The following is an 18,573-nucleotide window of genomic DNA, read 5'->3' as shown; positions in this document are numbered from 1 at the left end:
CCCCCCCCCATTTCATAACGTGAAACCAGTCTACTTTTTTTTTAACAAGGGTACAAATTCAGGCTTTGACAATTATACATGCCTTATACTAGTATTTGTAGCGGAAATTTCGGCCTTTTCTCGGCCTCCATGAATTAAACATCGGAAATATGATCAAAACACAAAAAAGAAAAATGATGAAAATAATTTTAATAATAAACATCACAAAATCCCATATTAGTTTAGAGAAAAGAAACTTTCTTATAATCTTCGAAAGGGATGTGTCATGTCATGAAAAAATCAACGTTTCCATCACTTCAACCACATTTTAAAATGATGACACAGAATAGATGTTGATACTGGTACCCCAACATGCGTGCATTATAGAGATATCGGGTACCAGCGCGCCCAGCGAACGGTTGTCCAATACCATGTCATATATATCTGGATGTCGCGCCCAACTACCGTACCGCACGGCGCACCGTACCGTCAGAGGCTGGCTGCATGAATGCTGGAGCTGGATGGAGAGCAAAACAACTAGAATTTAAAAAACACATATCTTTTACGCGCCTTACTGTGTGAGACTTAAGGAATTACGGTAGTATTGACTTCAACTCTATTTCACACATTGTACCATCAGGATCGGGATCATAGATATTATTAACTGTTCCAGTGGGACTACAGGGAGGAGTGTACGACGCAGCTGAACTGAGTGAGGTAAACCATGTATAATGTAGGCCTAGGCCTAAACAGAAACTATTGTTAAAGAGGTTGTGGAATGCTCGAAGACATTTCCGTCATTTTTCGGGTATATGTAGCCTAAGGTGTGATGAAATAAAAACGACTATTGTTTCTGTCATGAAATGAGTACAAAGGGTACTTTTGAGAGCTGTTTTTCAGGTCCAGTTTCGACCCGAACGTGCAACTGTGTAAAAGTCGTCGTTGCGGTCAGCAAACAATACACAGTAAATCATGACGTAATAAACAGGACTCGTGTATGCTACTGTGACTGTGCATCGGATGCGGCTTCAAAAAAGGATGTGGCAGCGACGATCAACTTGTGTTTGTTTTTACTTAGCCCCAGGCCTAGCTTGAGTAACTCAAGCAGTAGCATGTCAGCTGGAGTTCACATGTATTTTATAACCTCAATTTCAAGCAATCTTCTTTTCCTCTACTCTAGCATGTCTAGTCATGCTAGTTTTGATGATTTTCAACACTTCCTGCTATCTTTTTCCAATTCCAGATGAAGTACACATATACATGTGGGGAAATCAACGCACTTTTGTCACTTTGTATCGTGAAGGACAAGCACATACGTACATTTGTTTACATAGGTTCATGTATGATGTTTAAGCTTTGTCATTGTCATTATATTTGACACATACATTTATATGTACCCACACATTCCCTCTAAGTATGAATTTTATACCATCTCTTGGGCATTCTCAAATTTCCTATTTTGGAGTTTTTCCTTATGATATTATATTCGTTATGGTGTTCTGAAACACTTTTTTTTACCCACCATATACATACATACAGTGTAACATGTAAATTATACAATGTAACTCTATTCATTTGATTTTGTAAATTTATATTTCATGCAGGTGCATCTTCAGACATTCTTTAGTACGATCTTGTGCTAACTGTACACCAGGCGAAAGCTGTTGAAAGTCATAACGTTTAAGGAGGTCCAGAGGACAGTGACTCAGATTGTTACTGTTTTAAACAGCGTCATCAGTCATCATAGCATACCAATTTGAAAGAGTTACCAATATGGATCGGTTATGGACATCTGTTACACTCGGTGTTTTCTTAGCATGTTTGCCATATAGTGAGTATCTGCATTATCCTGACGCACTTAAAGTCTGCTAAAAGCAGCCTGCTGAATTTCAAGAAAGAAAAAAACCCCACATGTACATGTAATTGTAACTAATTTTACAAAAACGTTTGCATTTAATTTGTACCTAATTTAACCCTAACGCTCTTCAGTCCTCCAAAATCAACCAGGCTGTTTGAAGTATTTAGGCTGTATGCCATTTTTGTGCCAGTGACTTTTTGAGGATGATTGTGTCAAGCTCTTAAGCTGCACCTTGTGTGTACATGTATGCTTAGCCATGCATAAATTATGTACTACAAAAGTGCATCTGCACTACTTCTGGATATCATTGTCAAAACCCCATTGTATCATAATGACTGTTTCAGGATTTTAAAGGATTGAGGCAGTGGTCACCCCTCCACTGAACAAATGCAAGAAATAATCTTTGGAGGATTGATGAGGCTGTTTTGAAGTGGCAAATTGGAGGAATTTAGAGATTAGAGGATCTGTCGTAGCGAAAAGGGCCAAGGTACCGGTACATGTACATGTACATGTAGTTTGGGTTAATAAAATCAACAAAAAAAAATACATGAACCGGTACTTCATTGTGTTTTCCCAATCATTTATCATCAGCTATTGTAGATGCTGTTGGACCAAGTGACACGGCAGCCTTGCGTGGTGGTGCGGCCACTCTGACTTGCAGTAACCCTGCGTATACTTCACCAAGTTCTGGTGCTGCTTTTTGGGAAGAGGGTGGAACACCATTCGGTACCCAGCAAAATGGAATTTACACTGCACCTGAATTTGCTAAATACACGAATTTTGACATAGTGTCGACTGAGTATCCCCAGATGGACCTCACAGTTAGCAATGCTCAGGTTGAAGATGAAGGAACGTACACATGCACCTTGCAATCAGATCAAGGATCAGCAACTTTGACTGTTGAAAGTGAGTATCAGACGTGTACATAAGTTACAAAATGTACATGTATTTATTTTAATTGTTTTAATGCCATCAATGTGTGTGTTTACAATACTGTGTCTGTTACCCTTTGTGGGCTTCATACACTGAAAAATGTGAACATGTATTGTTCTTGCAGGGTTTGCCCTCTGGCTATTAGTGTCAGTTAACATGTTATATTTGTGCGGCAGCAAAGAATACATGTACTTTTCAAATGAAGTCCATTGAGACTGCAAATTTACTATACTTTATCCATCCCCAATAGAACAATTTGTCAAGGTTTTTTTGCTAATTGAACATCTTTATGACTTGTTTTATATCCAGTTGAAGGTAATGAACCTACCATCACACTGAACAGTGATCCATCAGTGACTCCTATCAGACTGATAGCAGGAGTGGAAAGTGTACTGAGATGCACAGCGAGCGGCTTCAGACCGGCAGTCAATCTAGAATGGTACAAAGATGACGTCAAAATCACAGCAGGTATCACTGAGGATCCAGCCACTAGTAATGGAGATACCTTCACTACGGTGGGCACTTTGACATTCACTCCAACAATTCCAGATGATGGAGATCGTCTAGAATGCCGCACAACAGGACAGGTGGTCGCCACAGCAAAAACTGGAGCGCTCACTCTCAGTGTACAATGTAAGTACAATGAAGTGTACACGTAGATCTATGGGAGGTCAATAATGTCACCACTAGAATTAAATACATTTAAATCAGAAAAGCATAGAACCAACAATTATCCATATGAGTACCAGTATGAACATTATTGTGTTTGAAAATTGTAAACACCAACAAAAATACATTGGTTCATCAAACAATACTTGATGGAGGATACGTACCTAAAGGCAACTTAAGATGCTCTTAATTGGTTCTGTTTTCTTGTGTTTTCCGCCAACAAAATTGACTGTGGTGATTTTGACAATCTTCATTCTTAGCCCATTTAGTTGCCACATATTCTTGTATTGTTTCCTAATGAACAACGTATCACATTAACCAAACCGTGTGAGAACAATATCCATCGCTTTCCCCTCCAGTTGTACCTGTTGTCACAGTAGGCTACAGCGGTGGTCAGATAACCTGCTCATCAGAAGCCAATCCATTGGCCACAACTCATCAGATCATTCGGAATGGCACCGACGTTCTGAAGGAATTCACCAACAGTCCAGGATCTGTGGAATTCACACCGAAGTATTGCGCTGTAATCAGTTGTAACGCTACAAACACAATTGGAACAGGAACAGACACGTTTGCCGATCAAATATGCCCAGGTGCGTAGCTAAACTATTTTGTTGTTTTCCTTAACCAAATGTAACAACAGTTTACTTTAACTACCTTAAATCCAACCAAACTTTGCATTTTTTTTATAACTGTCATGATTGTGCTCTTATCCACTTCTGAAGACACCAGTGATTGTTTTTGTTTGCTGTTATTTTTTTATTCATAAAACAGTCTTACTTTCCCATGTGTGTTGTAGGCTACTTTTCATGTTACATGTACAGTGTACATGTATTTTTATGCCCCGCGGCGAAGCCGAAGGGGCATACTGTTTCCGCCTTGTCCTTCCGTGGGTGGGTGGGTGGGTGGGTGGGTGGGTGGGTGGGTGGGTGGGTGGGTGTGTGGGTGTGTGTGTGGGTGGGTGGGGGTGTGGGTGTGTGTGTCCGGACAAATCTTGTCAGCACGATAACTTGAGAAATACTTAACATATGAACTTCAAATTTGGTTTGTGGATTGTTCTTGGTAATCCTAAGAAGCCTTTCGCATTTGGGGCCAAAAGGCCAAAGGTCAAGTTCACAGTGGCTAAAACAATAGAAATCTTGTCAGCGCGATAACTTGAGAAATACTTTACATGTGAACTTCAAATTTGGTTTGTGGATTGTTCTTGGCAATCCTAAGAAGCCTTTCGCATTTGGGGCCAAAAGGCCAAAGGTCAAGTTCACAGTGGCTAAAACAATAGAAATCTTGTCAGCGCGATAACTTGACAAATACTTTACATGTGAACTTCAAATTTGGTTTGTGGATTGTTTTTGGCAATCCTAAGAAGCCTTTCGCATTTGGGGCCAAAAGGCCAAAGGTCAAGTTCACAGTGGCTAAAACAATAGAAATCTTGTCAGCGCGATAACTTGACAAATACTTTACATGTGAACTTCAAATTTGGTTTGTGGATTGTTTTTGGCAATCCTAAGAAGCCTTTCGCATTTGGGGCCAAAAGGCCAAAGGTCAAGTTCACAGTGGCTAAAACAATAGAAATCTTGTCAGCGCAATAACTTGAGAAATACTTTACATGTGAACTTCAAATTTGGTTTGTGGATTGTTCTTGGCAATCCTAAGAAGCCTATTGCATTTGGGGTCAAAAGGTCAAGTGTCAAGTTCACAGTGGCTAAAACAATAGAAATCTTGTCAGCGCGATAACTTGAGAAATACTTAACATATGAACTTCAAATTTGGTTTGTGGATTGTTCTTGGTAATCCTAAGAAGCCTATTGAATTTGGGGCCAAAAGGTCAAGGTTCAAGTTCACAGTGGCTAAAACAATAGAAATCTTGTATTTATTCTGAGATTATAGGGATTAGGGATTAATTCATATAAAACCTACAGAAGACACTAATGCTGTCAATGAATGTTCCATGTGACCAAGGTACATGTAAGTTGATGTTAAAAGAGTGGTGTTATATGTCATGGGAACAGTCACGGTTGCGGGGCATTTGTGTTTGTAAACACACCTGACTTGTTAAATCCTGCAAACTTATACTGGATGTATTTGTGTGGACTACACTAAATGTGTATTATTAGGGCTGATTCACGACAAATAATGCAGTTGTCTAATTTTCATTCTATCAAATGTGGAGAAGTTTTGCTCATCAAACAATACAGAAATGCACAAAACTTCACTTTACAACCATAAGAATACAGTGTACATGTACACAAAGTTAGTAGTGATTCAGTTCCGATGTGCAAGCAAAACAATAAGGGAGAAATTTTACAGTTTGAAATTCCTTCTGAATGTCTCACAGTTGTAGCATTTAGTGTGGACAGACCCATCCCACTTAATATTTGAAAATACTTGAGGAATACATGTACATTTACATACTGTACTCAAATCACTTCCTTTTCACCACACATACATGTACGTGGTATTAGCATTGTGGCAAGCTGACAAAGTGGTAGAATTTAATGTCTGATGATCTCCACCAAACATATCCGTGTACATGTACATTTTGTACCATGTTCGTCTAAGGCCAAAAAAAAAAAGTCTCCGGTTTCTGGTATGCGCGCGCGTCGCTGTAGCCATGCGCGTCGGCAAAATGAAAAAGTTTTTTTTCCAATGAAAGATGATGTCTCAAAACCGCCAAACTCACTGGTTTGACTGGAATCCTTCTGCTGCACAATTTTAACGTGTTTTTAGATGGGGTTATGATCAAGAATAAGCTTTATGTGGCCTCTCTGGACTCCCATATATTTGCACTAAGTTTCGTCGGGCACCATTTGCAGTCATTGGCCGACATTTGAAGCAAAAAAGTCAGGTTAAAAAAAAAAAAGCCACGTCGCCGCACCACTTTTTGGACGAGCTCCATACCAGAAACCGGAGACTGTTTTTTTTTTGGCCTAATGTTTAAAGAAAAAAAATCTTTAACTTCTCGCAGTTATCCCTGATGAAACTACAACAGAAATGCCAAGTACCGGTATGTCCCACACGTTCAGTTGTTTGCAAAATCCCTTCACTAAGCATCTTACAGCTGGCTGTTCCAAACTTATCCACGCTGAGATTTTTCCAGTTTGTTTTCATTTACAAAATTATTCTTGTTCCTGTTTTTCTTACTTGTTTGCCACGTTTGGGCCAAAAAGAATTTAGATTCATTCTTAATCATGCCAGCAACATGTGTATGTACGCATAATTAAAAATTCAAAATTACAGGTAGAATTAAAATTTTGCCGAGAGGTTTTATTATTTGTTTGAGTGGTTTTAACATTTGTTTGAGTGGTCACATCCGTTTCGGATATGGGGAGTACATTGTTCAGGGTACATGTACATGTAGATGCACAATTTTCATTTGCATGTGGCAGTTGGCCTTCCATTTCATTTGCCTGATTTCCAATAACCAGTACGTGTACATACATGTACATCAGATTGGACATTTGCTGTGCACCAACGAACCTTTATTTTTTGAAGTGTAAATTTTTTTTTTTTCAGGTCTGTAATGTTCAAAAATGCACCCCCACCTACACCATGTCCACATGATGTACATGTACATGTGCACTGTTGTACATAATAAACAATGTACGTGTACACTGTATTCATACATAAATTTTGCAAGTTCTGTACCGTATGTATACACGTATACGACTGTACGTATCAGTACGTGTAGTTCATTGTGCTTTAATAGTATAATTCTGTCTACATGTACATGTAGGTATGCAATTTTGTTGGTACACATGTCAAGAGTACCGGTAATTAAGTTAGATATAAAAGTGATGATAAACTATTACAGAATTCACATCAAATTATGCTCTACATCATGAGGTGGTTGTTTGACTTTTTTCAGTCAATCCCTTTAAACTGTGCACTAGTGTACATGTACCGGTACGGTACATGCACCAATACAATGGCTAACAACCATAGCAACCAACAAATGTTTTCACAACAGATATGTCTGATAGAAACAGTATTACAAATTATTCATTGTGTATAAGAAAAATAATGGTTACATCTCACGTTTTCAAGTGCACACGTACAATGTTTCTGCATGCACATAATCTACACATGAATGTAGACCTATACCGGGTAAATGTAATGAATACATGAACATGCCTGATTGTGTAACAGCATGGAGCTATATAACACATGTGTTTTATACTAGCTCCATGGTAACAGGTACATACATACATATATGTACATGTACTTTGTACATGTATGTAGGCCTACTGTACTTCTTTGCAAGTTTCTTTGAGTGTTTTTTTAACATGTACATTTGTGTACATTGTATTCTAGTTGACTTTTTGAGTTTGTCTTTTACAGTTGAGTTTGAGTTGAATACTCTTTGAGTTGACTTTTGAGTTTATACATTGTAGGCCCCTACATGTCCAGTTTTCAAGTTGATACATGCGTTTCTGAATTGAGTTTTCAACATTCAATTGGACTTGTAATTTTGAATTGAACTATTTGCATAAGAGTTAACTTTTTGCAACTTACTGTACCTAATTTTAGTAAAATATGTACATGTAAGCAGATGCCAAAACAAAACAGTAATACGTACATGTACCTACTGTTTTGTTTTGCTACTTTCTACAGTATTTTAACTGTCAGTTCTGGCATACATGTATGTATGTACGTGTATGTTGGGCTACTCTTAAATTGCAATCAATTTTTGAAATTGTACATGAACTGAATACTGTACTGTCCATACACATACATGTACAATGTATGCACAGTGTACATGTACATGTAGTACTTACATGACTTAATAATAGGTCTGCTGTACACATCTACATTGTACTTTTGTTTCTAGGAAAGATATCGGTACTCGGTAGCCTACTATCGGGTTATTCAGATGGTATTGTTACTGCAAACAAAAATCCATAAAAAAACACACAATAACACGACCACTCAACCGTTAAGATTAACCAGTCATACATTGTACCAATGGGCAGGTCAGACAGTGAGTAATACTAATGGAAGAGGAGTGTTAATGCATGGCATACTTGGAATACCAGTGATATGACTGGCAGAGAACTTCCTGTATGAAATGAGTTAGTTAAAAATGAAACAAGTTGTAAAGGTCATTACTTTATAAACACCCTTAAGGCTTAAGCAAACATGGTAAAGATCTAGCATGCATGGCATTTTCACAGACAGAGGCAGGGTTATTAATGCAGTACATGTACATGTACATGTACATACACATGTGTTTTGTATAACACATGCCAATGTGTATTTAAACCTGAAAATGCTTTAAACATTTCAAGCTTGTAACAACATTACGGAAGTAATTTGTACTTGTATGGATTTAGTTTTTATTCAAAACCACATTTTAAATTGGGAGAATTCTATAAAATAAAAAGTTTCAGCAGCGCCCAAAAATAGGTGCTGCTGAAAATTGTAACAAAAAAATGAGTGCTAATTGAATAAATGTTCACATTCAACTATCAAAGAAAAATTATGTTTTTGGAGTGGATAAAAGGCCTACATGTACCAATGTTTGCACTGGCACACCCCCAATCCACAAGTGGTTCACGCATCAAAGCATATCAGGTCATCAATAAGAAGCTACAGCTGACAGTATCAATAAAGAACTCATCAATTTCACAACTGAAATTCTGCTTCAAGGAATCGCATAGGCCTACCAGTATGTACTGAGGGGCAAATTGTTTTTGAGGTCAATTCAATTTGACAGAAACAGGGTTGGTAACTCTTTACATGCCTTGGGGCATCAAAGCAATTTTGTGTAGAGGTTTGTGTACATGTACATGTACTTATGCACTATGTACATTGTACCAGTACCGGTACATGTGGGACTTAAAATATTTTCCCTTTCCAAGTTCAAGCCTTTTGGGCTCCTTCACTTCATCTGTCACTGACCATGGAGCTATGACACAGCCCACATGAAGTTTAAATAACCTGTAGGAATTTTGGAAGTAAAAAATGCTGAATACTCATACAGTTTTGTACCAAATGCACTTTTAACATTTACATTTTATTACATGTACATATATCTATATTATTGTAGAACTTGCACCTGTTTTTAAATATATTTTGTAGAATATTTTTAAAGAATATTTGCACTGGAATTTGAAATAGCATTATTCACTTTGAATGGATATTTTTTATTAGGTACCAAAATTGTCCAATGAAGTAGAAAAGCAAGAGTTCTGATTTCTGATGTTATTTGGAAGATAATGTCTTAAGTTTGTTCATGGTGGAAGGAAGCTTCCTTCCTTGTTTTGTTCCTTCCTGGATGGTTTGTTACACAATTCACAACTATCATAAATTGCTTTCTTATATCATATTCATGAGATTCATTAAGTTCTGTGTTTTTGTGTTGTACCGGTAATATAGCCCATTTGTACTTCATGGTGCTCCCAAATATTAAACAAATGTCTTCAGAAGAAATGCCTCATTGGTTTCACAAAGGCTGTAAGTAGCCAGCACAGCAAATTTAAAACAGTAGGGCCTAATGATTGAAATATCAGCAACAGGAAGTTGTCTTTTACTACATCCTGGTACATGTACTTCTAGGTTTCTAGTCACTTCTAAGTCACTTCTAAGTTCTAGCCTGTGAAACAAGATGCTTTATTTTCCTGCTGATAGTGATGAAGATGAATTTTCAAACTAGTGGCAAACCTAACCTTGGGCGGTCATTGCTAAACAATAAACTCTAAAGCAAAGTAGCAAACCTTTTCTATTACCTTACATGTTCATCTTGTTATAGTCTAGTCATGGTACAATATACCGGTACCATGGAGGTAGAATCTACCTCCATGAATATACCAGACAATATGTATGCAGCTCTGCTGCAGAATTTAATCCCTAACTTTGGTGGAGCAGTCATGCATGCAACCAGAAGGTGTTCCCTTTCCTTATCATCAGAGGGAGTAAAATGATGAGTCATACTCATAGGACATCCATGGGTGGACAAAAACTTTTTGTTTACTTCCTGGTATATTATATGCTGATGCATTACTAGTAAATGTTGTGGTTTTCAAAGTTTCACCGTGCAGCAACTTTTGTTGTGTTCTTCCATGGTTCTTCTGAGTCAGTTGCCAAATGAGGCACATCTTGTACCTAGTCATGAGTCATGACAGTGCAACAAGTTTGTTAAACCAGGGAGGAAGGGTAACACAACCCACCACAAATCCGCAACAATTAAATAAGGTGTAGCATAACGTGCATATACGCATACGCATATGTTTTTGTACATGGTCTTACAATTGTTGCACATTTGTTCATCAATTAAAGGTACAGGTACATGTACATGTAGATACAGTGTCGTCTTGTCCCTGGAACAAGGTCGTATCTCCTTAAAGGTGTGTGACGACATGTGCGTGAAACGCAAGTTTTCAATGTCAAAAGGATATCGCTTAAAAAACCCGGATGTACACCCAAATTAAACGGACGTCGCGATAAGTGAGATACATCTTTGTTGCACCATGGAGGAAGAAAATAGACCTCCATGGTTGCACAGAACGTATTTGCGTGGGATACAATTTGAAGAATCAAGTTACAAGTTCTTGCACTGACGCAACGATGAACAATGCACGCATTATCAAAGGGGCTTGTTGGTACATACTTTTGTTTTTGTTTGACAAAGTGTCCAGTTAGTTGATAGGCTAAATTAGTGGTGGAATTTAAATCCATATTTTGGGTTCGAATTTCACTATTCAATTTTAATTTTAGAAACCTTCGAAAACGACCTTGAAAAAATAATGAGCCTACAATTTTTTGTGACACAAGCTAAAGAAAAGAACTGGTACAGGTACATCCCCAATGGTCTCTGATTGTTCTGCATTCACTTGCTAGTAATCTTCTTGATACATGTACAAAATTTGTACATAAATAGTCTGCCAATTCCACTTCTCAGTCAGCGAGTTCCCACCAATTTTTTTCAACATTTAATTACAACACTGGGGTGTTTTTATGAAAGGCCCAGTGGTCATTTGATAGCTGCAATAATAGGCCTACATAACCTGGTCATTAGGTGGACATTTCATTTGGCACCTCACTCGATCGCCATACACTTTTTGTTAACTGTGACTGTGAAGTTCTGGTGAAATCAGATCTATCGGTATCTAACCATTATTCAGTTTGAAAATTGAATAGGAATAATTTACCAGATGTAGAAATACATTCTATGTAGATCTCCAATTTTTCCAACCACTAGGCTAAATGTAAAATTAGAACTGTGCGCTTTTAGCAGTCATTTTATAAATGAAAAGAAACTTGTGATTTTATCATACCAAGGTTGTGCACGCCAGTACATTGTACAATACCTGTATCAGTATTGTTTCTAGTCTGAATGTACATTGTACATGTATACGTGCAGTGTACAATGTAGGTTGATATCTGGTCACACCCATGGCTTAGTCATAATGACTAGTTAGGGGTTTTCCCATAACAGTCCCAAGATGATTCAGTGCTTCTGAAATGGGTTTCATCTATTGATTGCCATCTGTGTTGTTCCTCCAAGTGTACTTGTACGTACATGTTTTGTATACATGTATGTTTGACCCATTATTTTGTACATACATGTACATGTATATATGTATGATACACATTGTATACAGACATATGTACATGTATCAACTATCATGTAAAGCATAAATTTATTGTTTAGTTCAAAACAGTTTGTGGCTTTGATTTACATTAATGTTGGTTTTTATTGGGGGGGGGTGTACATGTTTAGGAGGATTTTGTAACACAAAATGACACTCAAAGATCTACAGAATAGAAGGGAACTTAGAAAAATACTATGTACATGGGGTTACCGACTGTACATGTACCGTACACTATACATGATGTACATGTACATGTACCGTCGGTAACCTCATATTTTTCTTTCCCTTCTATTCTATAGGTCTATCTTTCAGTATCATTTTGTGTTACAAAATCTTCCTAAATGCAACCACAACATCTACAATGTACCGGTATCTGTACTCAAAACTGATACACTTATCTAAGAACTTATGGGAAAGTCATTTGCTGCAAAATGAAAAAAATAATATCGACTCGTCTAGTTGTTTCGATATCATTGTCAACGTGTTTGGACAATCCCATTCCTTCTTGCTAATTTTTATTTTTTTTTGGCAATCCAGGAAATGATGCACTTTCTCTTCAGAAGTGATCTGTCATGAATCTTTTCCAAGCTGTGAGTGTGACAGTAGTCACAGCACACAGGACAATGTCTTTCTGTGTTCAAATGTTTTTAGATTGAGGATGCTACATGTACTTGTACATGTATATATAGGTGTACTTTACCAGTATCTCGATCTAGGCTAGGGCTTGGAAAAATATACATACTTATGTACATGTCCACTGTGATCAAGTTAATTAATAACCCTTACTCTCTGAGGGTAGTTTACTGCATGTCAGTTGGTTATGCCAATGCCCTCCAGCTGCAGTTTATTGGCAGATAGTTTGTCTTAACAGTGAAGGCTCCAATTGGCAGGAGTTGGAGGCCCTGGAGGGTGCCTGATACTGACCAGCTGGGGGCACTCACTTTGTTATCAGAGGACTCTCATTGTTCTCTGTGGCATGTATTGGAGTGCCTGTCCAGTTACCCTTGAAATGACATGGCAGATATTGGAGGGCCATGCAAAAAACATAGGAGATTTTCTTGAGGCACATATTGGCATGCGTTGGAGGGTCTAGTAGGGTAAGGGTTAAGACCTGTAGTTTACGTACATAGTTGCGTGGTCACGTGGTGTTCACATTATACCAAAGACGTACAAAATGTACTATACATGTACACGTACCGTGTCATGAATGCACATGTATCATAAATGCAGAATTAAAAAAAAAAACTTAATCAAGTGCACTACACATGTAAATACATACATGTACTTGATTAATTAAGGGGTTTTTTTTAATTCTGTGTTTCTCTCAGAATTTGTAAATTACAATGTATGACAAATTTACATACTGTTCAAATACATAGATATAGAGCTGCTGAGATTTTTGTACAGGAACATACATACGTGTACCTACATGCATGACATGTAGGTGGAGATACTGCGTAGCACAGGTACGGTAGATGAAAAAAGTGGAAATAGGCCTACATGTAGATATTTATTTATTTTCTACCTATTTCCATGGTTTACATATTATATGCAGCATGTACCGGTACAATGTATTAACTGCAAGTACTGTACATGTACATGTACATGTACATGTGCATTGTACAGTACAGTTCACAGCACTTGAACATGTATGTACATGTACTGTATTTATGCACTCTACCCAGCATGCATAATGCGACCATATACAGAACATGTACTCATGGAGGAAGTACCGGTACATGTACTGTACACAGTAGGCTATACACTGAAGATAGCGGTTACTAGGGTTACTTCATAATGGTTTAAGTTTGGGTGTGTCCCCTTTTTTCTTTGACCATGAGTCATGTAATACCGGTAAATGTTTATTGTTTTGCTATTATGACTAGATGAAGTTGGCATCAATGATTTTTATTTATTTTATTAATTCTACAAAGTCTGAAAAAAGAACAAGAAAATTGTGTTTCGATCACTCCTTAGTGTGTGTATGCACACTGTATTTGAGATTGTTTTTTTTTTAGTAATACCGGTACATGTACATGTAGGCGTATATGTTGGACGTTTGTTTGTTTGTCATTTATCCCATGAAATTATTTCTATCGGTACTTTGAAATTATACATGTACATTGTAAATGCAATTTGTATCCAAACATTATGGTCAATCAGTTTGATCCCTACATATTGTTTTCCAGGTACCGTATACTTTCCATTGACAGGAAAGTTGAAGAGAGTATTTGAACAAAACCACAATGGGAAGTAGATACAGGTACATTGTAGGCAACAAGAACAAGATTCAATTTCTTAGTGTGGTTTGTGGTATTCTGATGATCAGTGATAAAATCCTCTATGGGTGAAATGTCTGATTCAAGTTATTTCAGATTTGCAATGTATTTAGCTTGGAATGTTTAACTTTGGTCCTTATCATCTCTGGTTCCAGTACCAGTACACATTAATTATACACATGTATAAATGGTATACAATGGATACATACATGTATGTACCACTACCAGGTTGACAATTTAAAAATGAAAAAAAAAAAAAAAACGTAGACCGTGTGGTGTAAAAAACATGAAAATGAAAGACTTTTTTTTTAATTTGGAGTGATAAAGAAAATGACTTGAAAATTCAATGACATTTCTTATTGCAAAATTGCCCCCCCAAAAAGTTGCTAAATATTGGCAACATGTGTTTGGATGTTATTACTTTAAATTGAATAATTTTCCTTGTACATTGTATGCTGGTGCAAACTCTGGCATTAGGCATACATCCTGATCATGTGTAATTGATTTACAAATGTATAAGGATCAGCAATGGCCATACTGTGGGCATGCCTGTTGGATGAGAACTACAATGTATGACCATGGAGCTATAGCTCCATGGTATGACTGTGTGGTATTTGCTGCATTCATTGCAACACAAAAGACAGGTTCGTCATGTTTGTAAAGACCCATTGTTGTCTTGTTCGCGGAAGTAGACTTGATAAAATCCTGTACTGAGTATATGTGCATGGTACATGTACATCATGTACCAAGCTACTATATTAAGGACTTTGGACTATTTCCAAAACTCCCCTCTCTTATCGCTATCAAAATCAACAAATGCATCCCCCTTACATAGAACAGTGTACTTGTCTTTTCCCTAAAGTTGAAAGTTCAACCACGGCAAACCCCAATAACTGAGTCAACAGACTGCACATTGTAGTGGGATATTCTGCGTGTTGCATAGTGTGTCTAGCTCTATTCATAGGCAACCAGAGGGTCTATTGTTCAAATGAATGCGTACGTGTACACATACACATGTATAAGCATACTAAACATTATCTAATGTAACAGATTGCATTTTGTTGCATGTCTTTAAGTTTGAATTTTTGATTGTTTTGGTTCGTTGATTTTATGTTCAATGCTTGCATGTTTGTCTTTGTTTGTGGTCAAAATTTATTAATATTATAGGCCCTATTAACAACGTACCTACTGGTACTTGTATAAAATGTGACTGCATACATACATACCATTGTACATGTACATGTACCGTATTGTATACAGACAGTGTACATGTACTGGTACAATATGTACAGTACCAGTACTGTGTTTATGATCTTTTACAGGAACCATGGAGAATGTCTGGGCTTTTCTGTTGTTCATTCAACCATATCAAACCTGTACAGTGAGGTCATGGGAATGGGTCAGGTCAATTCATCTCTTTTCAAGGTTCTTTGGGTCAAGTATCCAAAACTCTGCCACCAAATAATACAATAATTATGCACATGGTATACAATTGTGTACATAGTATACAATGTACTTTGTACATGTTGAAGCATGGAGGATGTGTTTTTTTTCCTCCACGGTTAGCATGGCGTTGTTTAGGCTATGTTTGCTGTTGCTAAAAGTACGGTAATACCCATACATGTACAGTGGGCATTTCCACACTAATGGGCCAAAGTTTATCCAAGGATGTTGCGTATAAAAGGTAAAAGATGAGCTAGTATTTTCTTCAGTTTTTCCCTATATTTTTGTACCTTGCTAAGTTGAAAGAGATTAAGCCAAGACAAGACAAAAGATGTACACGTACATGTATGTACATGTACATGTACATGTACATGTACCTTGTTTTATTTGAGAAAATATCAGGCACTTTCCTGTGTGATACCTGTACGTACATTGTATGTACAATGTACATGTAACATGGACAGAGTTGCAATGCTACATGAAGGAAAAGGGTGCTTATGACAAATTCAGTTTCTGATCTGGCACTTCCGGTGACATTATTAAGCCTTTTTACACTGTTATCAAACAAAAATATAACAGTTTTTATACTGGCTTCAAACTTATGATGTGATTAGGGTTACGTACGAACAGGGACAGACATTTTTTGTGACAAATATCCAGTCTGTTAGTACGTACAAATCCCGATTATAAAATATCAAATAATTCTTCAAACTGACTCTGAGTTTTCTAGGTTTTGATTGATAAGGCCAAAAAAAAAAGTCTCCGGCTTCTGGTATGGAGCTTGTCCAAAAAGTGGTGCGGCGACGCGGCTTTGTTTTTTTTTTTACCCAACTTTTTTGCTTCAAATGTCGACTGATGACTGCAAATGGTGCCCCACTAAACTTTGTGCCAATATATGGGAGTTCAGAGAGGCTACTACATTCCTCCAAGAACATTTTATATGAGATGCACATCAACTACATGTACATCATGTAAGGCTGTTCCATTTGTGGGTTGCGAACCACTTGCAAGTTGCAACATTGTAAATAATTTAAATCATCCTCATTGACAATGAAATGCTGTTTTTGGTGGGACAAAATTGCTGAGCTGTGCACAGTGCAAAGCAAATTCACAGCAAGGAGTGTGTACAGGTTGTCATGGTAGTCATGGTAGTGCTCACAAACAGATCATTTGCATTACAGCCATCTTGCGCTGCAATGCGCTAATTTGTTAAAAAAAAACGATCTACATATAGTAAGATGCATGAATGGTCAGGTTGACTTCTTGTGCATTATTGAATTAAAATAATCACGTCAAAGATGGTTGTTATGCAAATGGTCTATTCTTAGCTTGTATTGTAGCTCATTGGACAGTGGCATACATGTAAAAGCCTTTCACCTTCGAAAAAAAATTTGGATTTTTTCATGCAGCCTCCTCCTCCCCCACCCCCCACCCCCCCCCCCCACCCCCCCCCCCCAAAGTCTCATACCTTTTCGTGAGTTGTGCTACTCAAACTCTCAGAAACATCAGAAAGCAAAACATGCAAGCTGCCTTGAAGTTAATAATAGGTACATACATGTACTTGATAGCAATTTGGTACATTATTACCATAATCACGATAGGAACTTGGTTCATTCTTGGTACCTACCGTATCATGTCCCCTTGTTCTTATTCGTACTGGGTACATGCATCCTACAAGTGCTACACATGGACAAGTTTGTAGGACATTAGTCTACAGTCCTTCTGATCGGAGACGTGCGATCGGACCTCCACGCCATCGCACACCTAAAAGCTTCCTTAGAAGTGCGAATAATCACACGCCTGAATCCCTCTGTCGAAAAAGGGAAAATGGCTTTACTGTTAAAACAAAGATGAATATTATAAAAGAAAATACAAGATTGTTCAGTCCCAGCTTGGACCACAGAATCACACCCTTAGTATAAATCACACGCCTAGAAAAATCACACGCCTAGAAATACCAAAGTGTGCCTTTTTCCACATGCCTGTGATTTTCAAATCAGGACTGATGATCAGTCAGTGAAAAGATACACTGTCACTAGTTTGATTTCCAGCTTTTTATAGGCCCAATCGTCAAATTGAAGCGCCATGGGAACTAACTTGGTGTGCATTGTTCATTTACCAGTTTCCAGTGATCGAATCAAAGGAATTTCAAGACCTAAGTGGGGTTTGAACCTGGTACAGAATATTAAGTATTGTACAATGCACTTCCAGTCTACCAACTCACCACGTAGCTTTCTAGCCCAGTGTGCACTAGCCTTTAGTCAAGTCCCACGCGCTTATACCCGGACACGTGACGCACCCTGGATGCTGACACGTAAAAAGACTAGGACGAGCGGCGTAGCCGCGAGGGCCTTTACCATCTCGTGGAGAACGCTTATGTTTTTCTTTACATTTGTCTACCGATTTGGTAGACATGCATAATGCATTACCCGTTGTGAATTGACCGATGAAAATGCAGAATTACTAATGTACATGTAAATCATGCAGCCGTCGTCTGGAGAATTCTTGGAATTTTCGTAATTTAGCATCAAAAATCTGATTTTTATACCCTACAAAATGCGACAAATTTTGCGGTGTTTTGATTTCGAATGTTTTGTTCCGTGAGCAAGTTTTACCGTTTTGATCAGCATTTTGAAGAACTACATATGACCATGGAGTTTAATAAGTTGGTGGTGGAAAAGTCATGGAATTTTATTGTCTTAAAGGTGCAGGAACCTTACATATCATGTGCAGTGTACAGGTTCATGGAGTAAGAAGCCACAAAATCTACACATGTGTATGCTCTGTGGCCAGAGATTAATTTCATGATAAACTTCATGCA

General features: G+C 37.7%; 1 protein-coding gene across 2 annotated transcripts in view; it reads left to right on the top strand.

The window, feature by feature from the left end:
- Positions 1-464: 464 nt before the first annotated feature.
- The window catches only part of LOC119732826 (cell adhesion molecule 3-like), a 34,153-nt gene continuing 16,044 nt past the window's right edge, over positions 465-18,573 (top strand). The window contains exons 1-6 of one of the 2 annotated variants that reach the window (XM_038206429.1): positions 465-696; positions 1,584-1,810; positions 2,429-2,743; positions 3,080-3,403; positions 3,799-4,032; positions 6,405-6,443. In XM_038206429.1, the coding sequence (XP_038062357.1) occupies positions 1,753-1,810; positions 2,429-2,743; positions 3,080-3,403; positions 3,799-4,032; positions 6,405-6,443 (970 nt within the window). In that variant the 5' untranslated portion in view covers positions 465-696; positions 1,584-1,752. The remainder of the gene's footprint in view (positions 697-1,583; positions 1,811-2,428; positions 2,744-3,079; positions 3,404-3,798; positions 4,033-6,404; positions 6,444-18,573) is intronic. The other variant, XM_038206430.1, reaches the window with a different exon arrangement.

Source organism: Patiria miniata, unplaced genomic scaffold (genome assembly GCF_015706575.1).
Source record: "Patiria miniata isolate m_02_andy unplaced genomic scaffold, ASM1570657v1 HiC_scaffold_25, whole genome shotgun sequence".
NCBI classification, from domain to species: domain Eukaryota; kingdom Metazoa; phylum Echinodermata; class Asteroidea; order Valvatida; family Asterinidae; genus Patiria; species Patiria miniata.
The sequence above is the reverse complement of the archived record's forward strand: the minus strand, read 5'-3'. Positions and strand labels throughout refer to the sequence as shown.